The following is a 24,921-nucleotide window of genomic DNA, read 5'->3' on the forward strand; positions in this document are numbered from 1 at the left end:
TTGGGACTACTGCCACTTCTGTTCACTGCCAGCCTCAGGACACGTGTCGTTCAGCTGTGTAGCTGGATACTGTGGCCTTTGGCACTGTCAGCATCACCAGACTGCTTAAAGCGAGCTACTCAGAAGCCGTGTACTTCTTTGGCAGCAGTGGCAGCGTAGCGGTCATAGCATCTCGCGCATCTGCATTGCCTATTTTACACCTGGTTCCCGGTGCCGTCTTCAGCAAGCAGGATACTGCAAGTCTTCAGGAGACAGTTCGGGAAATTTTGTCGCTGCTCTTGGTTATGCCGATTCATCTCGGCGCATTGGGACTACTGCCGCTTCTGTTCACTGCCAGCCACGGGACACATGTGGTTCAGCTGTGTAGCTGGATACTGTGGCCTTTGGCACTGTCAGCATCACTAGACTGCTTAAAGTGAGCTATTCAGCAGGCATGTACTTCTTTGGCAGCAGTGGCAACATAGTGGTCAAAGCACCTCGCGCATCTGCATTTCCTATTTTACAGGTTACATAGTGTGTTTGCATGGGTGCCATTTGTGGTACTTATTCTTTTTACTCACTAGCTGTCACTGCTGCCTTTGCTTATTTTTACTTTGCATCTTTTTTGTGTGTGTCTTCGTGTGCGTGCTGTTACTATCTTGAGTATGCGGAAGTTAATCAATGATTTAAGGAATGAACTAGGGCAGGAGCTGAAGACAGTCATTGAGGCTGTAGAAAGGAAGTTATGTGCAGAGATGAAAGCATTGCAAATAGAACTTCGTGACGATGTTCGTAGTGTGAATCGCATCAATGCTATCTTTGAAGACATTCGACATAATTGTGACGCCATCAAGGCGGGAAACGCTGATCTGAAGAATGAAAATAGTAAGCTACATGCTGAACTTGATGGAATAAAAAAATGCCTTGCAGACGCAGAGTCTCGTTTACAACACTCCAAACAATATCTGAGGAACAAAAGCATCGAAATTAAAAGTATAGAGGAAAACCCCAGTGAGGACATCACTGCTGTTGCAAACTTGGGCAGCTTTCACGAGTGTGCGGTGCACCAGATGACATTGAGGCTTGTCACCGTGCTCATGTTAGAAACAAGGAGGTCCCCCCGACAGTTTTTACTTCGGGACCTCCGATTGTGCAATTATACTTCACCTGTTTGTACTACTGTTTGTACCTACTCATGAAAATAAATTCAACTTCAACTTCAATACAATTTAAAAGAATTATAAGAAAGCTGGGCTGCATTATGTGCAGTTCACATGATGACAGAAGCAGGACACCCTGCTTGAGAAGGCAAAAAAAGGTGTCTCTTAAGAACAGCGACTTTGGCAGTAAAACAGAATCGCCTGTCTACGTGAATGATCACATATGTCCAGCACTAAAACATCTTCTCGGAATGGCTGTGACTAAAAGCCTGAAAGTGGGTGGAAATATGTATCGTGTCATAATGGGAAGGGGGGGGGGGGGGGAATCTTTGCGAAAAAAATTGGACAGCTCAGAGACACTTGCCATAAGGCAGGAGCATGACCTGGAAAAAATCCAATGAAGAGCTCTGCATACTTATTGAGTACACTTCGAAATGGAGCAATACAAAGACAACAGATTACGATGGCACAGTAGTAAGAAAAGCTGTATTATAACTGATAGCGTTGAAGCCAATCAGGCAGTCCTAAATTGAACACAAAGGCACAGAGCGAGGCATAAACGTCAGATTATTTTTGCATTATATTTTTTAGAAACATTGTATAAGAGATAGGGAACCGATTATTGGCAGTGACTGTTATCGTGAATGCATTTGAACACGAGGACAGTTTTTGCTAGCTGCAATGTTGTTGATATCGGGTACAATCAATGAAATTGGAGAGTCACCACATTCTGAAGTCATATATAGGCTGATGTTGAGTATCGTTTTTGTGACAGAATACTGATAACTCTTTTCATGAATCAATAGACATGGCACAGTCATTCGTGTGCGTTAATAGTGGCCGGAACATTCTGGTCAGTGTGCGTTTTCATTGAGTAAACAAGAGAGCAAAAGTGTTTTTCTCATCTGTGATGGCTTCATCGACAAGTAAAGCTGCAAAACTGATGCAACTAAGTGACGTAATGGTGACTGAATTTCAGCAATGGTGTAACTGTGTCCATTTTAAAATGTGAAATCCAGTCACAATTAGTTGATGACATTGAATGTTTCTTTAGTGAGGTTCAAATTGTGCTCGATGTTGTGATGTATATGGAAACATGGTTTACTTGTGAAGAGGGTGTGTTTGAAATGCACGGATATAAGTCTTTGTAAACTGCTGTGAGAAGCGTGGTGGAGGTGTGTCTATTTTAGCCTCAAAAGAAGTGCAGTGCAAATAACTTTCAGAATTTTGTTGTTCTTCCCCTCACTATGAAGCACTTGTTCTCAGATCACGGAAACCTTTATTCTGTGTTGCTATCGCCCACCTCGCTGTGACGTTTCCTCCTTTTTTAGCTTTTTAGATTCACTCCTGGAATTTGTAAATTATCATAAATATCAAATCATTTTAGGTAGCAGTTTGAATATTAATTTACTGGCAGAGAATCCTAATAAAGCTGCCTTTGAGTCTCTCTTGGATATACACAATTGCCAAAATGTAATGTAATGTAATAATGTAACAAGGCTGGCAACAACCACAGAAATACTTCTTGATGTCTTCGTCACGGATGTTGATTTGTGCCATGCGCACTCTGGTGTCATTAACTGTTGCCTCAGTGACAGTCTTCCAGTATTAATTTCGGTAAACGAATCTTAAGCTATTGACCTCTCTACACCAGTAGTGCACCTTTCTTACAGATCAAGTAACTATTTTGTACTAACTGCTTCTCGTGAATCTATTGCACCTGTAAACTGGGATGATGTTCTGAGTGAACATAATCCAGAAATTGCCTATGCCAGGTTCTTAGGAAAGTTTACATCTATCTACAATTCATGCGTTCCACCAAAAAACATTTATGCGACCAAAGAAAGCTTGTAAGCGATGGATAATGACTGACCTTGTGCATCTATCAAGAAAATGAGAACAGCTGTATGGAACATTTATTAAAACTAGATGCCCTCATATGCTTAGTGCTTTAAAAATATAGAAATCAGGTCACTAATGAACTTTGTGCTGCTAAAAACAGATACCATTATAACCGCTTAATTTCGTCAAGCCAACAATCTGGGAACATATGACGTAAACTAAATACGATATTTGGCGGAAGTACTGAACCTATTACAACGATATTGAAAGACAATGTGGACGTTTCTAGAGCAGAACTAGCAAATGCACCTAATGATTCATTTCTTTCTAATACTCCATTATCGTCGGGAGGTGACAGCCTCTCTTACATGCATATAATGTTTTTGTGTCCAGTATGCCACTCAGAAGTTATTACAACCTACACTAGTTTAAAAAACAGCACAGCCACAGATATAACGAATGTTCAGGTAAAACCGGTAAAATTCGTTATTGACTTGATCACGCATTGCTGAACGCATATGATTAACAATTGTCTGTCACATGTGGTATTTCCTTGTAAATTCAGTGGGCAAGAATTATAGCAATTTACAAAAAAGATGATACGAATGATCTTACAAACCACAGTCCAATCTTAACTATACCAGTCTTTTCAAAAGGTCTTGAAAGAAAAATTAATTTTATCGCGTTTAATTTCATTTACTGAATGCTACAACATGCTAACTGACTCGCAGTACAGCTTCAGAAAAGATAAATTTACTGAGCTGGCACTACTCATGCAAAAAGAAATAATACTGAAATGTTTTGGTCATTCATGCATTTGATCATATTAATCACAACATACTTATTAAAAAATTTAAGCACTATGGAACTTGAGGGAAAGCTCTGTCAGTTATTTCATCATACCTGCAGCATTGGTCGCAGTTTGTGATGATTAATGGTCACTCTTTTTCAGTCAAGCCAATTAATGTAGCTGTTCCACTGGGAAGCATTTCGGGTTCTTTTCTCCTTGTCCTTTACATTAACAACATTGCTAACATTGATCATATGGTCAAGCACATATGATACCCTGATGATACCAGCCTATTTTTTGCCGGCTCGAATGTCGCGTGCCTATCTTCTCTGGCAAATTATACACTTCATCGCATCGCAAGCATGTGTCCCATCCAATTTTCTGGGTACCTCAGATAAGTGGATGGGATAACGGTGCGGTGGTAGCTTAATTGGAGTGAGTGTCGCACACGTAATGCGAAGACGTGGGTTCACATCCCACCTGCAGCCAGTTGTTTTTTAATCCACTTTCATTTTCATTGCTTTGTCACTTTAATTCAATTAATGAGTACAAGTAATTTCCCCCATGCTGTCCTTGGTGTCTTTGCTTGTTGGCTTCTTACGGTACGACTATATATATGTGTGTGTTTGTGTGTGTGTGTGTGTGTTTGTGTGTGTGTGTGGAAAGAGAGAGGGGGTCAGATTGTTTGAAGTGTGCTGCCTTCCTCCCCTCCACTCAAGAAATAGTTGTTACGCCACTGCAAGGACCATTTCAAAGACCTATACGACGATGCATTTCATTCTTTAGATGGACAGAAATTTTCAGCTAGGTACAGGAATGCGCCGGGAACAAAAACGACACTGAAAATCTGGTTTTTGGACCGAACGCCAGCTTCATTGGGGTTAATCTTTTAGTGTTTTTATGGGTAAGTCCATATATAATGGACTACTGATATAATGGCCGCTTTTTACAAAACTATTGAGTTAGTTATAAACGGGTTAGACTGTATTAGATTCTGACATAGTGATATTTGACAGTACCAACGTGATCTATTAAAATATGTTTTGCATGTGTGTACTGGGGTCTCATTTGAGCCCTCTGGGCAAAGGAACGACAATGCAGTTGTGCAAACAAACACAAAGGCATTTATTTGCACCTTTCATTCACCAATGCCAGCTAGCCAAATTAGTAATAGTAGAACATGCCGATGGGTGTTGACAAATTGAGGAAGTCCGAGAAAATGCGACAGAGTATTGAGCAAATATGTCCGCCCCCATGTTGGAAACTGTGGGGATGCGCGACTCTCATGTGTCCCCTGATATCTTGTTTTCCCGCATAGCTCCCGTCTCCTGTAATCCAGCTTCGCCGCATGGCCTGCGTGATGCCCGCGGCAGTCGGCCTGGTTGAAGCGCAGTACGAGAGATGGCGCAAGTGTTGCGCTGCTAACGGCGCCTGCCGGCAGGGTTACTTGGGCGCGGGAAAGGAAGGCTCTTGCTCTTGGGGTTGTGGGCCGGCGAGCGCCGCAAATGTCCCACGCGGGCGCCTATTCATGCTTCTGCAAGACCGTCTCGCGTGGCCGCCTTCGAACGCGCCACCATTCGCGTGACCGTACGCGCGAATGACCAGGCGTTGGGATCCAGCATGGGGCGAACATATTCGCTCGCTATCCGGTCATGGTGAGCCGGACTTCCGCGATTTGTCATGTGCCCATCAGCATGTTTTGTGGATAGCAACTTGGCTAGCAGGCATTGATCTATGAAATAGATCTATGAAAGGTGCAATAAATGCCCTTGTGATTGTTTGCACTACTGTGTCGTCGTTCCTTTGTCCTAAGAGCATGGGTGTGAGAACCACACATCTAGCTGCTCAACGTGGACCTCTTGGGGCATCGGACGATAGTTTTAACAGTTTTGCTTCGTTCAAGACCTTTGTTTGAACCGAAGCGTAGGGCTAGCGTGGATTTTGATCGCTAGCGTCGGCGGCGTGCTTTCTTGAGCGAGGTGATGGTGGCTGTAGTGTGTTTGAACATGTCAACATGCTAAGCCTTTTCGCAAGTGTTTTTTTAATGGCATTCGTCGGTACGAGAGCCACGTGGTCTGCATCCTGGGAGAGTGAGGCTTAGCGCCCGCGGAGCATTGGCAAGCCTGAAACGAGTGAGTACTGAAGCCTCGTAGGTGGTCCGAATTTCTTATGTAAATAGCTTCTTCTATCTCTTTGACTCTGATGAAGTCGCAGCTCTGGGAGCCGAGTGGCTGCGGGCCACGGGTGCCACTATGAGCTGACTGGTATTGCGGCCTGGCACCGGGCGCTCCAACACAGTCTGGGACGGTGTGCGCTGTCAACTCGGATGGTGTGTGCCCCGAGCGGGGTAGGACCACCTAACAGAGCTGACGTCTCATCGCGGCTGCACGTTTTGCGCCCATTTTGGGTGTTTTTTGGATGCCGGTTGTTGTCAGGGTAGCGACGCTTTAGGCCTAAGGCTTAACGAAGCTGCCTGTCGCATGTGGAGGGACACAACCTGGTGGACCGTGGCATTGAGGTGTTGCACTTTGCTTCCCTCATTCTAGTTAGCTTCGCACGAATTGAGATTACTCGTTCGACTCCAGGAGGCGAGCTTCGTTCATGTGAACTTAGCATCTGAGTAGCTGCCCCATCTTTTACTAGCCGAGTTGAACATCGTACCACGTGGGCGATGCGCATGCAGAATTCCTCTCCCTTGCACTACTTTAGTGTTTGCCGAGTGTGTTGAGCGTATGCAGCGTGATTGGAGTCACCCCTGGTTTGCTGTCACCTGCACATCGTCTGCGCTGCTGCCCCAGACTACGATCGAGCCACCCCGGGCGATGGGGATGCTGTGGCCAGCTCGACGCAGCCTGTATCCAGCTTGCAACCCTCGGCGGCGGAGAAAAGAGCCGGCAGTCACCGACAGCTACTGTGGCTATACTGCGGCTCTCGCCAGCAAGGCGCGAGCGATGCTTGCTCGTGCCGACTACTGCGTCACCGTTTCCGAAGTCCTGGCCTGGAATCGTGCCGTCGAGTCTGCGGAGCTGCTGCTGTGACCAGCGGATGCTAGCGGTGTACTCAAGGACAATGTCGGCTCGCATGCTATGGACAGCGCGTGGACATTTCCTTGGCGCGGCCACTGTTGCATGTACTACCTTGGCACGCGTTGATGTTAGACCGTGTGACATGTTTCGTTGGAATATGTAGTGAATTAAGGTTGGGGGGATGTGGGGATGCGTGACTCTCACGTGTCCCCTGATATCTTGTTTTTCCGCATAGCTCCCGTCTCTTGCAATCCAGCTTCGCCGCGTGGTCTGCGTGATGCCCGTGGCAGTCGGCCTGGTTGAAGCGCAGTACGAGAGATGGTGCGAGTGTTGCGCTGCTAATGCCGCCTGCCAGTGGGGTTACTTGGGCGCGGGAAAGGAAGGCTCTTGCTCTTGGGGTTGCGGGCCGGTGAGCGCCGCGGGCGTCCCGCGCGGGCGCCAATCCATGCTTCTGCGAGACCGTCTCGCGTGGCCGCCTTCGAACGCGCCACTGTTCGCGTGACCGTACGCGCGAACGACCAGGCGTTGGGATCCAGCATGGGGCGAACATATTCGCTCGCTATCTGGTCGCGGTGAGTCTGACTTCCACGATTTGTTGCGCGCCCATCGGCATGTTTTGTGGATAGCAACTCGGCTAGCAGGCATTGATCTATGAAAGGTGCAATAAATGCCCTTGTGGTTTGCACTACTGTGTCGTTGTTCCTTTGTCCCAAGAGCATGGGTGTGAGAACCCCACAAAACCAATGCCTAATAGTTTGTGTGCACAGTCGCCGTAACGGAGGGGCATTCGAATTTGTTCATTCGTCCCGGTGCCTCACTCCGAAGTCTTTTTCGGGACAGTTCTGCGAAGTGTGCCGGTGCACCTGCGAAACAGTCTCGCATGCCCCTAGCCAAAGAGGAAGAGGCTTAGCAGCGCAACACTCCAGCCATCTCTCGCACTATTCTGTAACTACGCTGCCGCTGGCACTTTGCTATGTGGGGAAGCTGGATCACAAGAGATGGGAGAGCCGTGCTTGGAAGACAACATAAGGGGGGGGCAAGAGAGTTGAGAATCGCCACAGTGTATGCGAGCTTGTCTTGGTGTGTACTTGAATTGTGTTGTGTAAATAGTTCTATGCTAATGCCACGTAAGGTCTTTTGAGCCACAGTCAAGCTGCTTGTGTAGCCTTTAGCACAAAATGACCGTTCAATGTTTTAAAGTTTGATTTGAACTCAAATGATCGTCTAAAATATCAGTTAGCTATAACAAATGGAGCAATAATAGCAGTCAACAAGTACCAGTCCAATCAGAGCAAGCATGTGTGTGTGCAGACATGCACCAGATCAGCGTGGTGGAGAATGTGGCGGCACGGCCAACGGAGGGCCTGGACGAGGCTGCCGACAAAGGGGCTGGAGCCCCGGTTGGCGGTGAGGACTCTAACCAGTCGTGGTACCTGGACGAGGCCCAGGAGTCAACAGCTGCCCTGCTGGAGGCCACAGCAGTGGCCGACTTCCCCGACGACCCTGAGACAGACACGGAGGACTATGACGAGACATACACACGCAAGAAGAAGAAGAAGCCCAAGGTATATATCACACATGTTGCCGTCCATTTGGTCCACCACGCCTTTTTATGCTTTATGGGGCCCCCTTGAGGGCAGGGGAGACAAACGGCATTACTGCAAGGAAGACTAATACAGTAAATGCTCAGTAATTTGGATTTCTAGAGACTGAAAAATATGTCTAAATTATGAAATGGACAGAAAGAATATTGACTTTCATTAACATATGGTTACTTCACAAAGTAATCGAGGATGCTCATCTGCTTTCTTGCACCAATCTGTGGGTAGTGTTTGTCTATGTTCTTCCTGGTGCTCACAACTGTCTGCAATGATCCAACGAAATTCTTCTAGCACATTGAGGGGGTTTGTCGTTTCCTCCACAATGTCAGGGCATCACCGCGACACTACATCACTAGCACATCTTTGTGGAACAGATACGGTGGCGTGACACCGCAGGGCGAGATGGGTTGTCATTGGCAAGGCAGTCGTCTGGCGCGCGTGTGCGGGTGCCACTGTCTCGCTCTCAGAAGCCGGTGCAGGGTCTGTATATCTGTCTCACCCCACTGGGCTTAGCTGCTGCGCGTGCCTGCTGGTCTTGGTGGCCGCTGCCAATTCCTTAGTTTCTTGCCGCACAGTACATCAGTGACATGCAGCGTCCTTTATTTCTCAGCAATATTGTCGAAATGACTCCTGTCTGCAGCTCATGCTAATATGTTAATGTAGGAACTATAAAAAAAGAAAGAAAAACGCACCAATTTAATCACAAAACTCAATAACCTACCCCGCAGCAAAACTTAATGACATTACTCACAGCGCAAAACTCTTAACTGCTCAGCGGCATTCAATGGGACATTAATGCTTTCACATTCACAACTCATAAGAAGTGCTTAGGTATCCTCGGATTTTTTTTGTTTGTCAGGAAGCTGTGTGTAGCAACCTCGTCATCAATACCGGTCTAATAGGCGAGTGTCACTCAATCGGGCAGTACACTTCTGAAATTCTGGCAGTTACCTGCATTGTCGTCTGGCGACACTTTGGCCACTGTAGCATCGCAGGGCTCGGGTTCAATGAAGTGTAAAACAGTTAGCGATGATGTGCCCAAGCATGTTTTCCCAAACGTATGCAACAATATTATCTGCACTGCAATTGTCAAGCATGATTAGTACCTTGCGATTCACTGCAGAAAACTGTCGATCTAACTTTTGCATTCAGCCTTGAAAAATTTCTGATGCCATCCATGCCTTTTTATTCACTCAGTATTTATTTTTATTTATTTATTTGTACAGGCCCGTAGGGCATAGTGTAAGGAGGGGGGGCAGAAAATCCCAACAGTGCATACACAACCAGGTAAAAAAGAAAAAAGTACAATACAGGGTAAATAAAATTTGTGCACATAATAGCAGTAAAGAAGAAGAGACTAAGCAATGCAGAAATAAAGAGAAGAAATATGGTACATGAATTAAAGCAAACGATAACATAAAATGCGCATGGCGCATGAATAAGTGCACAATTCGTCAAGTGTTGTTAAAGCAAATGTAAAAAAAAGAGAGAGAAACGAAATGCTTAACTTCAAAATATGAACTGAAATATGAAACATGGATAAGCATGAGCTGAAACATGAATATGAAACGTGCTAAACGACGGCTTCAGTGAAATGTGTAATAAGTTGGTGGTGGAATGTATCAGGATTAGACAGAGATGCGATGCTGTCTGGTTGATTATTCCATAATCTGATGGCCCATCGAAATGTTGATGAGTAAAAAGCTGAAGTGTGATCATAGATGCGTGTAAGACTCAAATGATAGGGCCATCTTTTGGACGTGCAGGACAGGACATTGAGGTGAAAGGAACATGATCTATTGGAATGTACATACGTGTGAAATACTGTTAGTAGAGCGATGTCATGGTGTGTGCCTAAATATTGGAGAAAAAGATCAGTTTTAATCGGAGTGACGCTTATATGCTAGTTATAGTTTCTTGAGATGAATCGTGTGGCCCTATTTTGGATGGATTCTAAAATGGTGACCATGTTTTTATGATAAGGAGACCAAATGGAGGAAGCAAACTCAAGTTGTAGGCGGGCAAAAGTAAGGTAGGCTAGTTTGCAAATATTAGCAGGGAAACTTCTGAGGTTACGGCATAGGTACCCTAAAGACTTAGAGGCGATGGCGCATATGGATGTGATATGAAATGACCATGAAAGATCTGATGAAAGGTTAACACCAAGATATTTGTAATGGGAGACGTGAGATAGTAAGTCATCTTGAATATGGTATGTATAACTAGAATTGTTATGTTTGCGGCTGAATGAGATGACTTTACATTTCAATATGATAAGGGTCATTAACCATGATTTGCACCACTCTTGGATAAGATGAAGATTGGATTGGAGTGCCAGGTGGTCATTAGCAGAGTTAATGGGACGGTAGATGATACAATCATTCGTGAATATTTGCATACAGGAAGAAATGTTATAAGGTATATCATTTATATAAATAAGAAATAATAATGAACAGACAACGCTGGGCTGCGGCACACCGGAGGTAACTGGGGAAAGATTAGACGACAGATTATTAACAAGTATGAACTGTTGGCGATGCGAAAGGAAGTTACGAAGCCATGATAAAGTTAACGAGTCTAGACGGAGTCATGATAATTTTGAAATCAAGCAGCAGTGAGCAACCCGGTCGAAGGCTTTGGCTAAGTCAAGAAATATACAATCAGTTTGTAGGTTATCGTTCATATTAAAATGCAAGTCAGTCATTAGTTCGAATAACTGTGTTTCGCAGGAATGATTCTTTCTAAACCCATGTTGATTAGCATAAAAAATTTATTGTGCTCAAGATGACTGAAAACATAAGATGCAATTATATGTTCTAGAATTTCGCAGCAAATGCACGTATGAGATATAGGACAGTAATTGTCAGCTGAGGTTCTGTTTCCACTTTTAAATATGCGTATTACTTTAGCTATCTTCCAGTCAGAGGGTAGTATTCCAGTAGTTAAGGATTGCTGAAAAATGAAATAAAAATTTGCTAGACACTGAGATGGTATTTTTTAATATTGTTATGGAAGGGTGATAGAAGAGAGAGGAAGAAGATGGGAGACGCTGGCTGCTGCGTGTTGTTGGTAGTCAGCCATCTTAACTACTCTGACTCATCCTGTATATATATTGTAAATACAGTCTTTCTATACCCTCAACATCCCCGTAACATATTGGTGGAAGTGCGGGGTACCACGGCTGGAAACTGAGCTCTGCAGTGGACGTCACATCACCGTGCGCACCATGAATGACGGTGAGCACGCGGGATCAACATCGTTGCCGCCTCCAACGTCACCGTCGCCAGCTATGTCGCTGTCACCTTCGGTTGTCATTGTGCAACCCAAGGATCCTGGAACTTTCTGTCGGACTGATGGCGCCGACGTCGAAGAGTGCGTGGCTATGTACGAATGCCTGAGTGGAATCAACTGATGGGACCCTACGCTTATGCTAGCTAACCTGTTGTTGTACCTAAGAGGTACAGCAAAGGTATGGTATGAAAACCACGAAGGGGAGCTAACCAGCTGGGACCAATGTAAGGAAAAGTTGACAGAGTTGTTTGGCAAACCAGCCGGCCGTAAAATTGCCGCAAAGCAGGAGCTGGCCTCCCGTGCCTAATCCCCCACGAAGTCCTATGTCTCGTACATCTAGGACATGCTGGCACTTTGTCGCAAAGCCGATCACGACATGACGGAAGCTGAGAATGTCGGGCACGTGCTTAAGGGCATTGCTGACGATGCCTTTAATCTGCTCATGTGCAAAAGCTGCCCTGCAGTTGATGCTATTATTAAAGAGTGCCGACAATTCAAGCAGACCATAAGCCGACGCGTCTTGCACCCATCCGCCAGACTTCCCAATACTGCTGCAACGTCGACGTGTGAAGATCAACCCGCACAGCAGCATGCATCGCCATCAGAGGACGTGGTGTGAATCATTCGACGTGAACTGGATGCGATGGCGCCCGCAGCTTTCTGTTCGCATAGCCCTGTTGCTACCACTTTTTCCGTTCCCCTCGTACAAGCCATCGTTCGCCAAAAACTTGAAAACATTGATTTACATTCTGTATGTGCTGTCGCCAATCCAAGAGCTAACCAATGCCCTTCTACTATTTTGCTCCACCCTGACGTTTCTGTCCGCGTTATCACAATCCGACTGAGTGGAGAACTGTGGACTCCAAATCAAATCAAATTCTTTATTTCTGCCTTCTACAGATACAGACAGCGAAGGCGCAGAAGAAGCTGTCAGAAATAGCTTGACATAGCCGCAGTCCCCTTTTGCTTGGCAGCGGCTTCACAGCAAGGCTTTTAAAACAAAGGTAATTGCAGTCTAATAACAGTTACACAGTGCAGTCCACTTATAACAATACCACATACAGTGCAGTCCACCTATAACGATATCGAGAAAGACGAAAAATATGATCGTTATAACCGATGATCGCTATATCTGGACTGCAGTTATTAAAAAAAAAAAAAAAAAAACGCGGAACATACCTTTGCAGCTTCGAATTCGCTACTTGCTTTAAAGAATAGATGATGTAGAAAGTAGGCCGTGAAAAACAATCTTGCCGAAATAGTCCGAAATCGCACTTGCTGTTGTGGCAGCTTCAGCTTCACAACCGCGGTGTGCATGGATTCCAGCTGCTGCGCGAACACTGGCGGTATAACGATCAAAATTTTGCCCTCTGGACGGCGTTTTCTGTGCCAAATAATCGTAACATTTGCATTGCTTAGTTCCCTGAAATGAACAATGTCGAACAATGTCGAGACGAGGCGATGTTTACCTCCGTAAGTTCGTATCTGCCGCCATTACCGCACAACGCGTCCCGCCCCGCCCGCGCACCGGAGAATAGCTGAGTAGGCGCAGTGCACCACAAGATGGCGCTAGCTGCTTCATGCGCGTCGGCTACAGTCGCTCCGAAAAAGAGAGAAAGAAAAAAAAAAAGCGACAAGCAAAGCGGCGTGGTGGCGCCTGTCCCGCATCTCTGTCTCGCAATAGCAGGCTGATGCCACCGAAGCAGCGTGCAACCAACGGTTCAAGCCAGTTCGAAGATGGCGCCGACAAAGTGCAAAGCTGTGTCGCTTGACACAAAGATGGATATTTTGCAGGACTCTCAATGCGGCTTCAAGGTGAGCGCCCTTGTGAAGAAGTGTGAGCTCGCCCAGTTAACGATATCAACCATCTTGAAAACCGGGAGCACTGCGATTGTGAAGGCAGGAGCCATGCCGATCAGTGGAAAAGGGTTAGAGACCCTTTGTACGCCGATGTTGAAGAGGCGCTTTACCAGTGGTTCATCAACAATTGCTTCAAAAAGTCGGGCTTTGTGCGCAAGGACGAACTTCCCCAACCCACTGAGACCAACACCTGAGACCAACACGGTGGAAGCCGCTGACATAACCGAGCTTGGGAGCTCGTTCCTACTGGTGACACAGGTGGTGCGTCGAAGGAGGAGTTTTTGACTGCAGACAGCGCTGCCTCATTCTGCGGTGAGGTAACCGACGAGGCGATCGCCGAAGATGTGCTGTCTCGACAGACAGCAAAGTTGTGCGACGGTGGCGACGGCAGCAGCGAAAGTGACAACGAGATTGACAGTCGCTCCTTTACCCCGACCTCGATGTCCACCCAAAGTGCACTGTCGTCAATCGACTCCTTAATTGATTTTATGCATGCTAAGGGATTGCCGTCAGTGTTCGCGCAGCAGCTGGAATCCCTGCACATCGCGGTTGTGAACCTGAAGCTGCCGCAAAAGCAAGTGCAGATTTCGGACTATTTTGGCGCGCCTAACCCTTGACATGGTCATTGGCGTTAGAAATAAAGTTTGTTTTTCACGGCCTACTTTCTACATCATCTATTCTTTAGAGCAAGTAGTGAATTCGAAGCTGCAAAGGTATGTTCCGCGTTTTTTTGTTTTTAATTGCAGTCCAGATATAGCTACCATCGGTTATAACGATCATATTTTTTGTCTTTCTCGATATCATAAATGGGCTGCACTGTACAATAATGAACAAGTACAAAAGAAAACAAAAAGATTACACAATATTTAGGCAATATTCACCACAAAGAAAAACAGAACCTACATTGTAACATACATAGCACGCAAAGCACTGTTTGATGCACTGAGGAGATCAAAGTTATTATATACATAAGCATTTAAGAGGGAAGGAAGAGTGAATTGCAGGCATTCTGTACCGGAATTTATTCGAGGGGTCGGCACTACCCAATTCTCTGCATACCTTGCCTTGTAGGTTGCTTCTTGGGTACGCAAATCAGCGAGGTAACGTATGTGATTGACATTTCTCCGTGTTTCCAGTTTAAATCGGACGCTCAAGCAGTATTTCTACAAGTTGTGGATCTGCAGCACACTACTTTGCAGAAAGAGATCCGTGCTTGGTGAGCCTCAGGGGACATTGTGAACATGACGAAGGAACTTCTGCAAAATGTAGATGTGCTGAAGACAGGTAATTGTGGCTGTGACCCACACTAAATGACAATAGTTTAAATAGGAGTAAAAAAATGGATATATAGAGGAGTAATTTTACTGTATATGGAAGAGCGTATCTGAGCCTGCCTACGACCCCAGTTATTTGAGCTAGTTTCGTTGTGATGCTCAGCCGATAAGTTTCACCTGTCGCTGCAGTGGTCATGCCGCCCGATACAGTCGCAACTCGTGGCCCTCAACACTGGCCAACCTGAGCCGTTTTGATGCAAATGCCTGCAATGTTTCACCCACCGCCGAGTCTAACAGCGCCGACAACTCTGCTAGGAACACATGGTACAGTCACTCACCATCGCCACGTGGACACCAGTCTCATTCACTGCAATCACACTGTCCATCTTCCCGTTCGCCGCAACCATGTCGCCTTTAGTCCCTTGTAACGTTTGGCCGCACCCTTTTGGAAAACTAAGAAATGCAGCCCTCAGAGGTGGTGCTGCATTGCCTACTACCGCAGCAAATCCTCTGTCTGTGCCCACAAAGAGAAGTGTAATAGACGTTAAAATAGACGGCACACCTGTCGAAGTACTAGTCCACACTAGAGCCCACGTGTCTGTGATGAGTGCTAGCCTACGTAGACGTTTAAAGAATGTCGTCACCCCAGCAGCTGCCCGAGTACTTCGTGTGGCTGATGGCGGCATGCTGGTTGTTCTTGGAATGTGTACTGTGCGTTTAATTAAAGCCGGCCACCCTACTTCTGTTCTCTTTGCTGTGATCGACAACTGGCCTTACGACGTTATCCTTGGATTGGACTTTTCATCCACTCATTCTGCGCTCATCGAAGGCGCGACTGGCATTCTTCAGTTACAACTGCCTCAATTCGCCAATGCTCCAAGCACCGCCCCACCGCACTGGTGCTCGCTTCACGATGTGCGTCTGTCACCCGAGGCAGTTACTTACGTCACTTTGACTGCCCAGCCACAGGTTCCTGGAGGTGAATATGTGCTTCGCCCCATCATCGACGTGCTTTTGAACCGGAATGTTGCTGTTCTGCATATGTTGGTCAGGGTTACTAATAACGACATCATTCTACTGCTTCTGAATTTAAGCCTGTGCCCTCACGTGATTCCGGGCGGCATGTTCTTGGCCAGCATTTCTAGTGGTTCTGAATTTGACATTGAGAGTCTGAATGCTGGGAGTGGCTTATTAGTGCGAATTGCAGCTCACAGCTCTGGTTCCTTCACGGATGACTTTGCGAAAATTATTGCACCTGACTTCACCTCTGCACAGGCCATGGACATACGTCTCCTGCTTGAATCGTACAGTGACATCTTTGATTTCGGTGACAGGCCTTTAGGCCAAACATCTGTTGTTCACCGCCGTATAAACACTGGAGACACGAATCCTATTCGTCGACGTCCCTATTGTGTATTGCGTTGAGTCATCCAATCAGAAGTGGACAAAATGTTCCACATGGGAGTCATCGAGCCATCAGCCAGCCCTTGGTCTTCTCCTACCGTCCTTGTGAAAAATAGAAATGGTACCTGGCGTTTTTGGGTCAGTTATCGCCATTTAAACAAGATCACTTGAAAAGACGTCTAGCCACTACCATGCACCGATGATGCCTTGGACTGCTTTCACGGAGCTAAACACTTCTCGTTCATCGATCTTCATCCTGCTACTGGCAGATTTCAGTTGATGAAATTGACCGTGACAAGACGGCCTTCATCACGCTGGATGGCTTATATCAGTTCAAAGTCATGCCCTTTGGCCTATGCAATGCTCCTGTGATATTTGAACATATGATGGACTCTCTTCTGCGAGGCTACAAATGGACCACCTGTCTTTGTTACCTTGACGACGTTATTGTTTTTTCTCCCATGTTCAGCAGCCACCTTACCCGACTCGCTGCAATTTTTGCGATCTTCCAAAAAGCTGGCCTTCAACTGAACTCCACAAAGTGTCAATTCGGGCGCCGTCAGATTACCGTGTTGGGACACCTCGTTGACACATCCGGTGTCCAACCAGATCCGGAAAAAGTTCATGCCGTAAGCAGTTTCCCTGTGCCACATTCTACTTCTGACGTGTGCTACTTCATCGGCCTGTGTTCTTACTTTTGCCGTTTTGTCAAAAACCACCAACGTTGCTTGGCCTTTGACAGATCTTCGAAAGAAGAACGCGCCATTCTCATGGGGCTCGGAGCAGGCTCATGCGTTCGCTGCTCTTATCGGGTTTGTGACCACCCTTCCCGTACTTTCCCACTTTGATCCATCTGCACCGACCTAAGTCCACACTGACGTAAGTGGTCATGGCATTGGCGCTGTTCTCGCCCAACAACAGAATGGTACCGAGTGTATGATAGCTTACGCCAGCCGCCTGCTGTCACCTGCCAAGAGAAATTATCCCATCACCGAGCGAGAGTGCTTCGCTTTAGTTTGGGCTGCCGCCAAGTTCCGGCCATAATTGTACGGCCGCACGTTTTCGGTTGTCACAGACCACCACGCACTCTGCTGGCTGTCTTCCCTTCGGGACCTGACAGGACGGCTTGGTGGTTGAGCTTTGCGGCTCCAGGAATTTTCATTTAATGTCCATTACAAGACTGGATGCCTCCACAAGGATGCTGACTGCCTCTCGCGCCACGTCGTGGATCCTTCCGATCCTGTTGCGCATGATCTGGTGATCTGCGTGGTGGCTTTGACTGACATGACCGACATGCGCACTGAACAACAACGCTACGCAACCTTAAAGTCTATCATCGCTGGAGTGCAATCTGGCCGCGCCGACGGCATGTGCCACATGTTCGTGCTGCACGACGGCATCCTCTACCGCCGCAATATCAACCCTGGCGGCCGAGTTGCACCTTGCCCTTCCTCGTCATCTGCGATACATCGTTCTCAAACAACTTCACGATGCACCGACGGCAGATCACCTTGGAGTTTTGTGTACATACGACCGCGTACAACACCGGTTCTTCTGGCTGGGTCTCTACCGCTCTGTGCGTCGTTATGTCGCAACTTGCGAACTGTGTCAGCGCCGTAAGAAACCTCCCCTGGCACCTGTTGGACGACTCCATCCAATTGAAGTTCCCTCTGTACCATTCTTTCACGTAGGCCTTGACCTGCTTGGTCCTTTTCGGACGACGACTAGAGGGAATAAGTGTATCGCCGTCGCTACTGATTACGCGACACACGACACACACGACCCACGACATACGCGACACGCTGCGCGATAACAAAGGCGTTGCCAACTATTTGCGCAACAGACATCGCCGATTTTCTACTCCACGATGTCATTCGCCACCATGGTGCGCCTCGACAGTTACAGACCTTGGCCGCTCGTTCTTATCTCGAGTTGTCGACGACCTCCTCCGCTCTTGTGCAACTGAGCACAAGCTGTCCGCCGCCTACCACCCACAAACGAACGATCTTACGGAACGTCTCAACCGAACAATCACAGAGATGCTGTCGATGTACGTCTCCAACGATCACTGCGACTGGGACGCCACGCTGGCTTACGTGACGCTTGTGTATAACTCGTCCTGACATGACACCGCAGGATATTTGCTCTTTTATCTCTTGTATGGTCGCGACCCCACATTGCTGTTTGACACCATCCTCCCTTCTGTGCCACGTGTTGCTACTGAGTGCACTCGTGAAGTCATCGATCGCGCTCACATGCATGTCAAGTTGCCCGATCTCATTTATTAGCCTCACAGCACCTACAGAAAGAGCGTTACGACTGCTGCCATCGCAATGTTTAAGTTCGTGCCATCTGCTTGGGTGCTCCTCTGGTCACTGTGTCGTCGGGTTGGCCTCTCCTAGAAGCTTCTCTCTCTCTACACAGGGCCTTATAAATTCCTACGCCAAGTTAGCGATGTAAATTATGAGATTTCGCCACTACCCTTTGATGCATCCTTAAGTCAGACGCCTGTTGACGTTGTGCACGTTTCGCGGCTGAAGCCATACTTCGCTCACAATTCTTCGCCTACCATGCGCCGAGACGGCGCTTTAGCACCCGGGGATCTAATTACAGAAGTATAAAAGAAGAGAAAGGAAGAAGATTACGAAATGCTGGCTGCTGCGTGGTGTTACTTGTTGCCATCTGAACTCCATTAATTATGTTTGTATGTAAATTGTATAACAGCTGTGTCTTACCAGTACTCACCTACGGGGCAGAAACCTGGAGGCTTACGAAAAGGGTTCTACTTAAATTGAGGACGACGCAACGAGCTATGGAAAGAAAAATGATGGGTGTAACGTTAAGGGGATAAGAAGAGAGCAGATTGGGTGAGAGAACAAATGTGAGTTAATGGCATCTTAGTTGAAATTAAGAAACAGAAATGGGCATGGGCAGGGCATGTTATGTGGAGGGAAGATAACCGATGGTCATTAAAGGGACACTAAAGGTTACTGTGAAGTCAAGTTAAAGTGATAAAGCAATGCTCTAGAATGTCTAAGGTGTCAATATAATCGCGAACAGAGCTTTAGTAGCTGAGAAATTGAGGTAAATGCATGACACAATTTGAGACTCCCCAGCGACATTCCGTTACTAGCCGGATGACGAAGGCACTCCTCATCATAATTTATGTCACTAGTACTCAACTGCTTGTATTAAAAAGATCATTTCATTTGGTTATGAGAGGGAAGAAAATGCTACTTGTCTACTTCTGTTCGATTCGATTCTAAGAAAAAATAACGGTTTGACGTTACCCATTCAGTAGTGTCGAAAGGTTTCATTTTCGCTTGACTCTGCGCCGCTTGCGGCAACGCACGCCGACTTACTGAAGTCGTGTGGAGTGTCTTTCAAAGCAATGCTTTCCCGTAGCGATGTTCTGTCGGTCTTGCCTGCATTCTCCGAAGCACAAGAACAATTGCAGGTCGAAGACAGGGCGGTGAGGGTGGCATTTGGCTTTCACGAAGGAAAAGCTACAAATGTGCGAATATGTACAGCCATGATATACAGTTGCTGTCGTAGTAGTACACAACGACGCCGGCAGCGCGAGCCCTCAGCAGTGGGTCATGTTCATCGGTGCTTAAATCACTGAAGTCGAGCCCTGTATCACGAGCCAACGTGTCGTTGTCAGGGTCGTCCATTGCAACGAGTGTCAAAGTTGGCGTCATAAAATAAAGAACCAGCTTATCGTCGCACGCTTTCCCTTCCGCTAGCCACCATAGTTGCACTTTCGCGCTGCTGTTGGCTCTGTCTTGGCTCTGTTTCTGGCTGCGCATTTGCGTTTTGCGCAGAAAAGCCGTAGTGCCATAAGCGGGCGCCGTTTTACTCACCGACGGTGCAACGTCACTATGAGACCATGGCGTCACCACTCCTTGATTGGAGGGCGGGCGATTTGAACTGCACTAGAGGTACGTGGGTGCTTCAGAATGCATTTTCTCTTAAAATAAGTCTCTTCTTCGCATGGAACAAGCGTTTCGAGGTTTCTGGGATGGTATTTCAACAGTCCACGTTGACTTAATATTAACCTTTAGTGTCCCTTTAAGGGTTACGGACTGGATTCCAACAAGAGAGAAGCGTAGCAGGGGGCGGCAGAAAGTTAGATGGGTGGATGAGATTAAGAAGTTTTATTAAGTTAAGATTAAGAAGGGACAACATGGCCACAATTTGCACATGACCGGAGTAGTTGGAGAAGTATGGGAGAAGCCTTTGCCCTGGAGTGGGTGTAGCCTGGCTGATGATGATGATGATGTTTAGTCCTTACTGGAAAGAGATGTGTTTGCACCTGGCCAGGCACGGCCAATGCCTGTGTTGCAGGTCGGTTCTCTGCCTCTCTCACAACCTTCAAGATAAAAATGCAGACGCACTGCGTGTTTCTTTCTCTCTTTTCTTTTTTCCTTTCTTTTTTCATGCTACATATTGGAGGCTATGTGCTTTCTCTACAGGGTGTTCTGCTGAGAAGCGGGACCAGGTAATGTCTAAAACATGGCGGCCGTGACGTTTATTTTTCACAGAACATATTTCACATAGTTTACGTACAACACATATAAGAACAATCTGTTCTATAAGAACATATTTCACATCGTTGTCTGTATAACCAAACGGAGCATAACAGAATGAAGACTCAATGCAGCGATTGCATGGGTTCGCAGCGGCCGACTGCGCGTCTGCATGCATGTCTGCGCACAATGTTTTGCTTTCACTGCGAGCATGTTTTCGCACCGTCCTATGAGCTTTAGACCACAGAATGTGAGCATTTGAGAGTACACAAGCAACCATTGTTGCATGGACGCTATCAGAACTGTTAAAAAATTTTCGTTATAGAGATTTCGACGCCTATGGCAACTGTGATGTGCCGTCGTGACGAGTCAGTCTTTTTTTGTCTTCTAAATCCTTGGACATTTCAATACTATCTCTCAAGTTGCGTTGCACTGTATGTTTATCCGTCTTCTCAGCGTGCGATTTCCCTCTGCTTCTTTTTTCTAATCCAGTGCATTAATTCATAACAGAAACACGAGACCATATGCCATGCCTTTTTTTAATGTGCGTCTTGCTGCTCCCTTTCCGTTCCAGTGAGCTTGCCACTACCTAGCATCAAAAAGTTCATAGACCAAACCGTCATGACATTAGCCGGGCAGCAGGTGCGGGCGAGCGTCTAAGTGCGCGTTTTCTGCTACTCACCAAACATCGCAGTCCCAGCACCGTAGCAGAAATCTTCCTCGCATCTGTGCTTGCTGCATACCCGAGTTGTAGCCGATGGCTGTCTGCCGGTTCTAAGTTTCGCAAGCCAAGCTTCACGCAGCTCCTTGTCCTGCGGCTACATGTGAATAAGGCTGGCACCGGGCTCCGTTGCGTACGTCCGGCACTGCGGCACCGTGCAGTAGCCTACCATGCTGCGCGCCTCCAAGTGCGATCGCTGCATTGAGGCTGTTATTCTGTTATGCTCCATTTGGTTATACAGACAACCCACTATAAGAACATATTTCACATAGTTTGCTCTCAGCGTTTGCCTACCTTTCACGCAAGAAGCCGGTTCGGGAGACTCCATCGCGGCGATCGTACGCAGTGGCGTTCACTGTACGTACCGTATTTACACGATTGTAAGTCGACCCCTTTTTTTAAATTTGAAAGTCTGAAGTTGGGGGGTCGACTTACAATCGAAACCGAAACACGGCCCCGCCAAAAAACGCCATACCAACGGGAGCTACAACGTAGTTAGAATTTTATGTTTGCTCTATGGCCCTACCCGTATCTTTTCGCTATCCCGCGTGTTTGTTCGCTTTCGGAAGAGTTTTTCAACATTTTTGAGAGTTTTACAGTGCATGCAACTCATGGCTGGGGGGGGTGTCGATAGTTGATGGAAGCGCCGCTGTTCCCATTTGCGGCGGCACCCTCAGAACGGCGGCGCTTGCGGGGAGTATCGGTAGTTCATGGAAGAGCAGACACCGCTCGCTGGTTTCTCTTTCTCTCTTTGAACGCATTGGTATTGGCATGGTATTGGTCTGACGCGTTCCACTTGACTGCCGGCTACGTGCTACTTCTATGCTTCCCCAGTCGTCATGAGTGCTCCAGCCTACTAATCGTTCGGCACTCGTTCACAGCAGCGTTCAAGAGGGCTGCCATCCTTTACGCCGAAGAAACAAATCACTGCACAGCGGGCCGCAATTTCGATGTTTCTAAACGGGTGGTGCGAGAGTGGCGACTGCAGCGAAGCGAAATTTTCACCTGTGACGACAAGTGAGAAATTTCCTACGTGCCAAAGTCTGGAAGCTTTCCGGAGCTGTAGGCTAAGCTTGCGGCGTACGTCGCTGAAATGCGTGATCGGTCCCTGCCAGTGAAGTGCGACGTGGTCATGAAACAAGCCCGGACCTTCGCCTTAATTTTAAGATTCTGCTCCGCCGTGAGTACAACGAGTGGCTGGCGGCAGAAGACTGCGAAAATACGCCAACCGGACTTGTCAAAAGAGCCTCCCTGACGGCTGCGTGTGGTTGGGTGCATTTGGCGTGGGCTGCTGTTCTGCAGGATGTCCTGGTGCAGTCGTTTGCCAAATTTGAAATTTCGCTGGACCACGACGCGCTGTGGGACCGCAGCACTAGTGAAGACGAGTAGTCCAGTGACCATGTCAGCTACTAATAAATTTTCGTTATCGAATGCGCCCTCGGGTATGCTCTCTTATTTTTTTTTTTTCGGTCACGCGATGTGGGGGGGTCGACTTACATTCGAGTCGACTTACAATCGTGTAAATACGGTATTCGGTAAACAGATCTGTAAACGATTCTGTGCTTTCAGTTTGCCCAAGATTGTTATTTCGACAGTAAGAAAGTTCCCCCGTTTTGAGAGTACTTACAGAAATGTCCAGGAGGGCTGCCGCGCGGTGTTTTTACTGAGCGCCGCAAGCCAAACCTATGTGGAGTGCGCCGCGTGATCCCTCATACTATGCAGGGGAGGTGCTTCTGACAGATGGCGACTCCGTAAGTCCTCGCCCCCAATAGTACTTTCAAATGTTGTCTAGCAGACACCCAAGGCAGTAAAACCTCACCACTTAACCAGATAGCAGCGCAGCTGGGACTTTAAACTTTCTTTTTCAGCTCGCTTCGGCGCTTCCAAAACAGCCGATGCGGCGACTTTGTCCACGTGATCCCTCATGCCACGTCACGTCGACGGTGGCGCCAGCTTTTCCAATGGTGGAGCTCGCCCCTAATACTATTACGCGCACGCTGTCGCCTGCTCTCTGCGGAGCATGCACAGAACGATCTCCAACCTGTGTGCCACTTTGAACACTTCGAATGGCTGTCTGCGACCATAGGCGAAGTGGCGTGGGCACCTGCTTTTCTGCACCATGCATTTTGGGTCAGTGCGCTCATGATGAACGCACAGGTAGAGCAAGAGCCATCTCGACGTCGGGCACGTTGCACCGTGTTGGCCGCGCTCAGTTACGTTGGCTGAGCCAGTGTGTCGAACTATAGACATAGTTCTCGCCAACGTCACGCACATGCTACATCTGACTATATGTGGGCCTTAACTGAGCGATTTTTTCTGACTTTGATTAGTTCTAATTTTGTATAAGTCGAATTTTCATAGCATCCCCGCGGAATTCGAAATAACGAGCTTTTACTGTACAGCAGAAAGTCGAGAGACTCACTTGCACGTGCGTGATCGGAGTAAACACTGCTGGTGGGCATGACCACCCTAATCCATGGTCGCTCATTCTGCGATGGGGCTTGCATTGTGCTCTGCAGGGTGCTCGTCGAGCTCTGCACTATTTGCAATGTGCTCTGCAACACCATCACGCTTGACAGCAGACTAACACCTAAAGGTTCGGACTCACCTGCAACTCGCATTCAACTATTTAGTGGCATGTGTGCCTCTCTGTTTGTGTCGAGAAGTGGTGAGGCAGCTGACGTTGTGTGCCCCAAACCTACACCCTGCCAATGTTGCATTTGTGCACTTCTGGCTGTATCGCATGAAGCACTCAAAATCAAAGCTGCCAGCTTGTTTGGAAGTTGTCCCTACGTTAACAGTAGGTCTGATTTTGTGCTGCTACATCGAACAGCATGAACAAATCTGGGAGTCAGACAAGCCTGTCGCCATTGTTTGCTGGAATGTCTGTAGTCCTTGCGCAAACACACACATACAAGAAAAAAAGAAAAGAAAAAAAGAGCTGTGTTGTTGAAGTCGATCCACATTGGTAGTGCCAAATGTGGGAGTATACTCTCCGAGTGGCTAAGCCTGAAAGCATGCTCTGTATCTAGCCACACACAGTTGTTTTGTTGTACTCCCAACCCTTAGCACATGTAACTGCAGCTACGTTAGATTTGAACAAATAAGGCAACCAGCAGTGACGACTCTAACAACATTTATTGTTGTGAGCAATAAGCAACACTTGCAGAGTGAAAGTCCGATCTGTAATAGGTAATGAATAGGCCTACCGCGTTGCGTATGATAATCAGGCAACGAGGTGGCTCGCAGGTTGTGGCAGGTATCTACGAGGTGGTCGGTCAAGTTCAAGTTCGGGGCACCAGAGCAAGAGCGTCTCCTCCTCTGATACTCTTATGCCTTTTCACCTTTGTGGGAGGAATATCCTTATGCGTTGAATAACTTTCCCTTTCCTAGGAGTCTGGGGGGGGGGAGGAAGTGCATGCTGTGAGAGCCAAGGGAGTACCG

At 47.2% G+C, this 24,921-nt stretch overlaps 1 protein-coding gene across 2 annotated transcripts in view; it reads left to right on the top strand.

Annotated features, from left to right (window-relative positions):
- d4 (double PHD fingers d4) overlaps positions 1-24,921 on the top strand; it is a 196,824-nt gene that overhangs the window by 30,651 nt on the left and 141,252 nt on the right. For both annotated transcript variants that reach the window (XM_050182386.2, XM_055073203.1), the window contains exon 3: positions 8,109-8,362. In XM_050182386.2, coding sequence (XP_050038343.1) covers positions 8,109-8,362 — 254 coding nt within the window. The remainder of the gene's footprint in view (positions 1-8,108; positions 8,363-24,921) is intronic.

The sequence above is a fragment of the Dermacentor andersoni genome, chromosome 7 (assembly GCF_023375885.2).
Source record: "Dermacentor andersoni chromosome 7, qqDerAnde1_hic_scaffold, whole genome shotgun sequence".
In the NCBI taxonomy this organism is placed as follows: Eukaryota; Metazoa; Arthropoda; class Arachnida; order Ixodida; family Ixodidae; genus Dermacentor; species Dermacentor andersoni.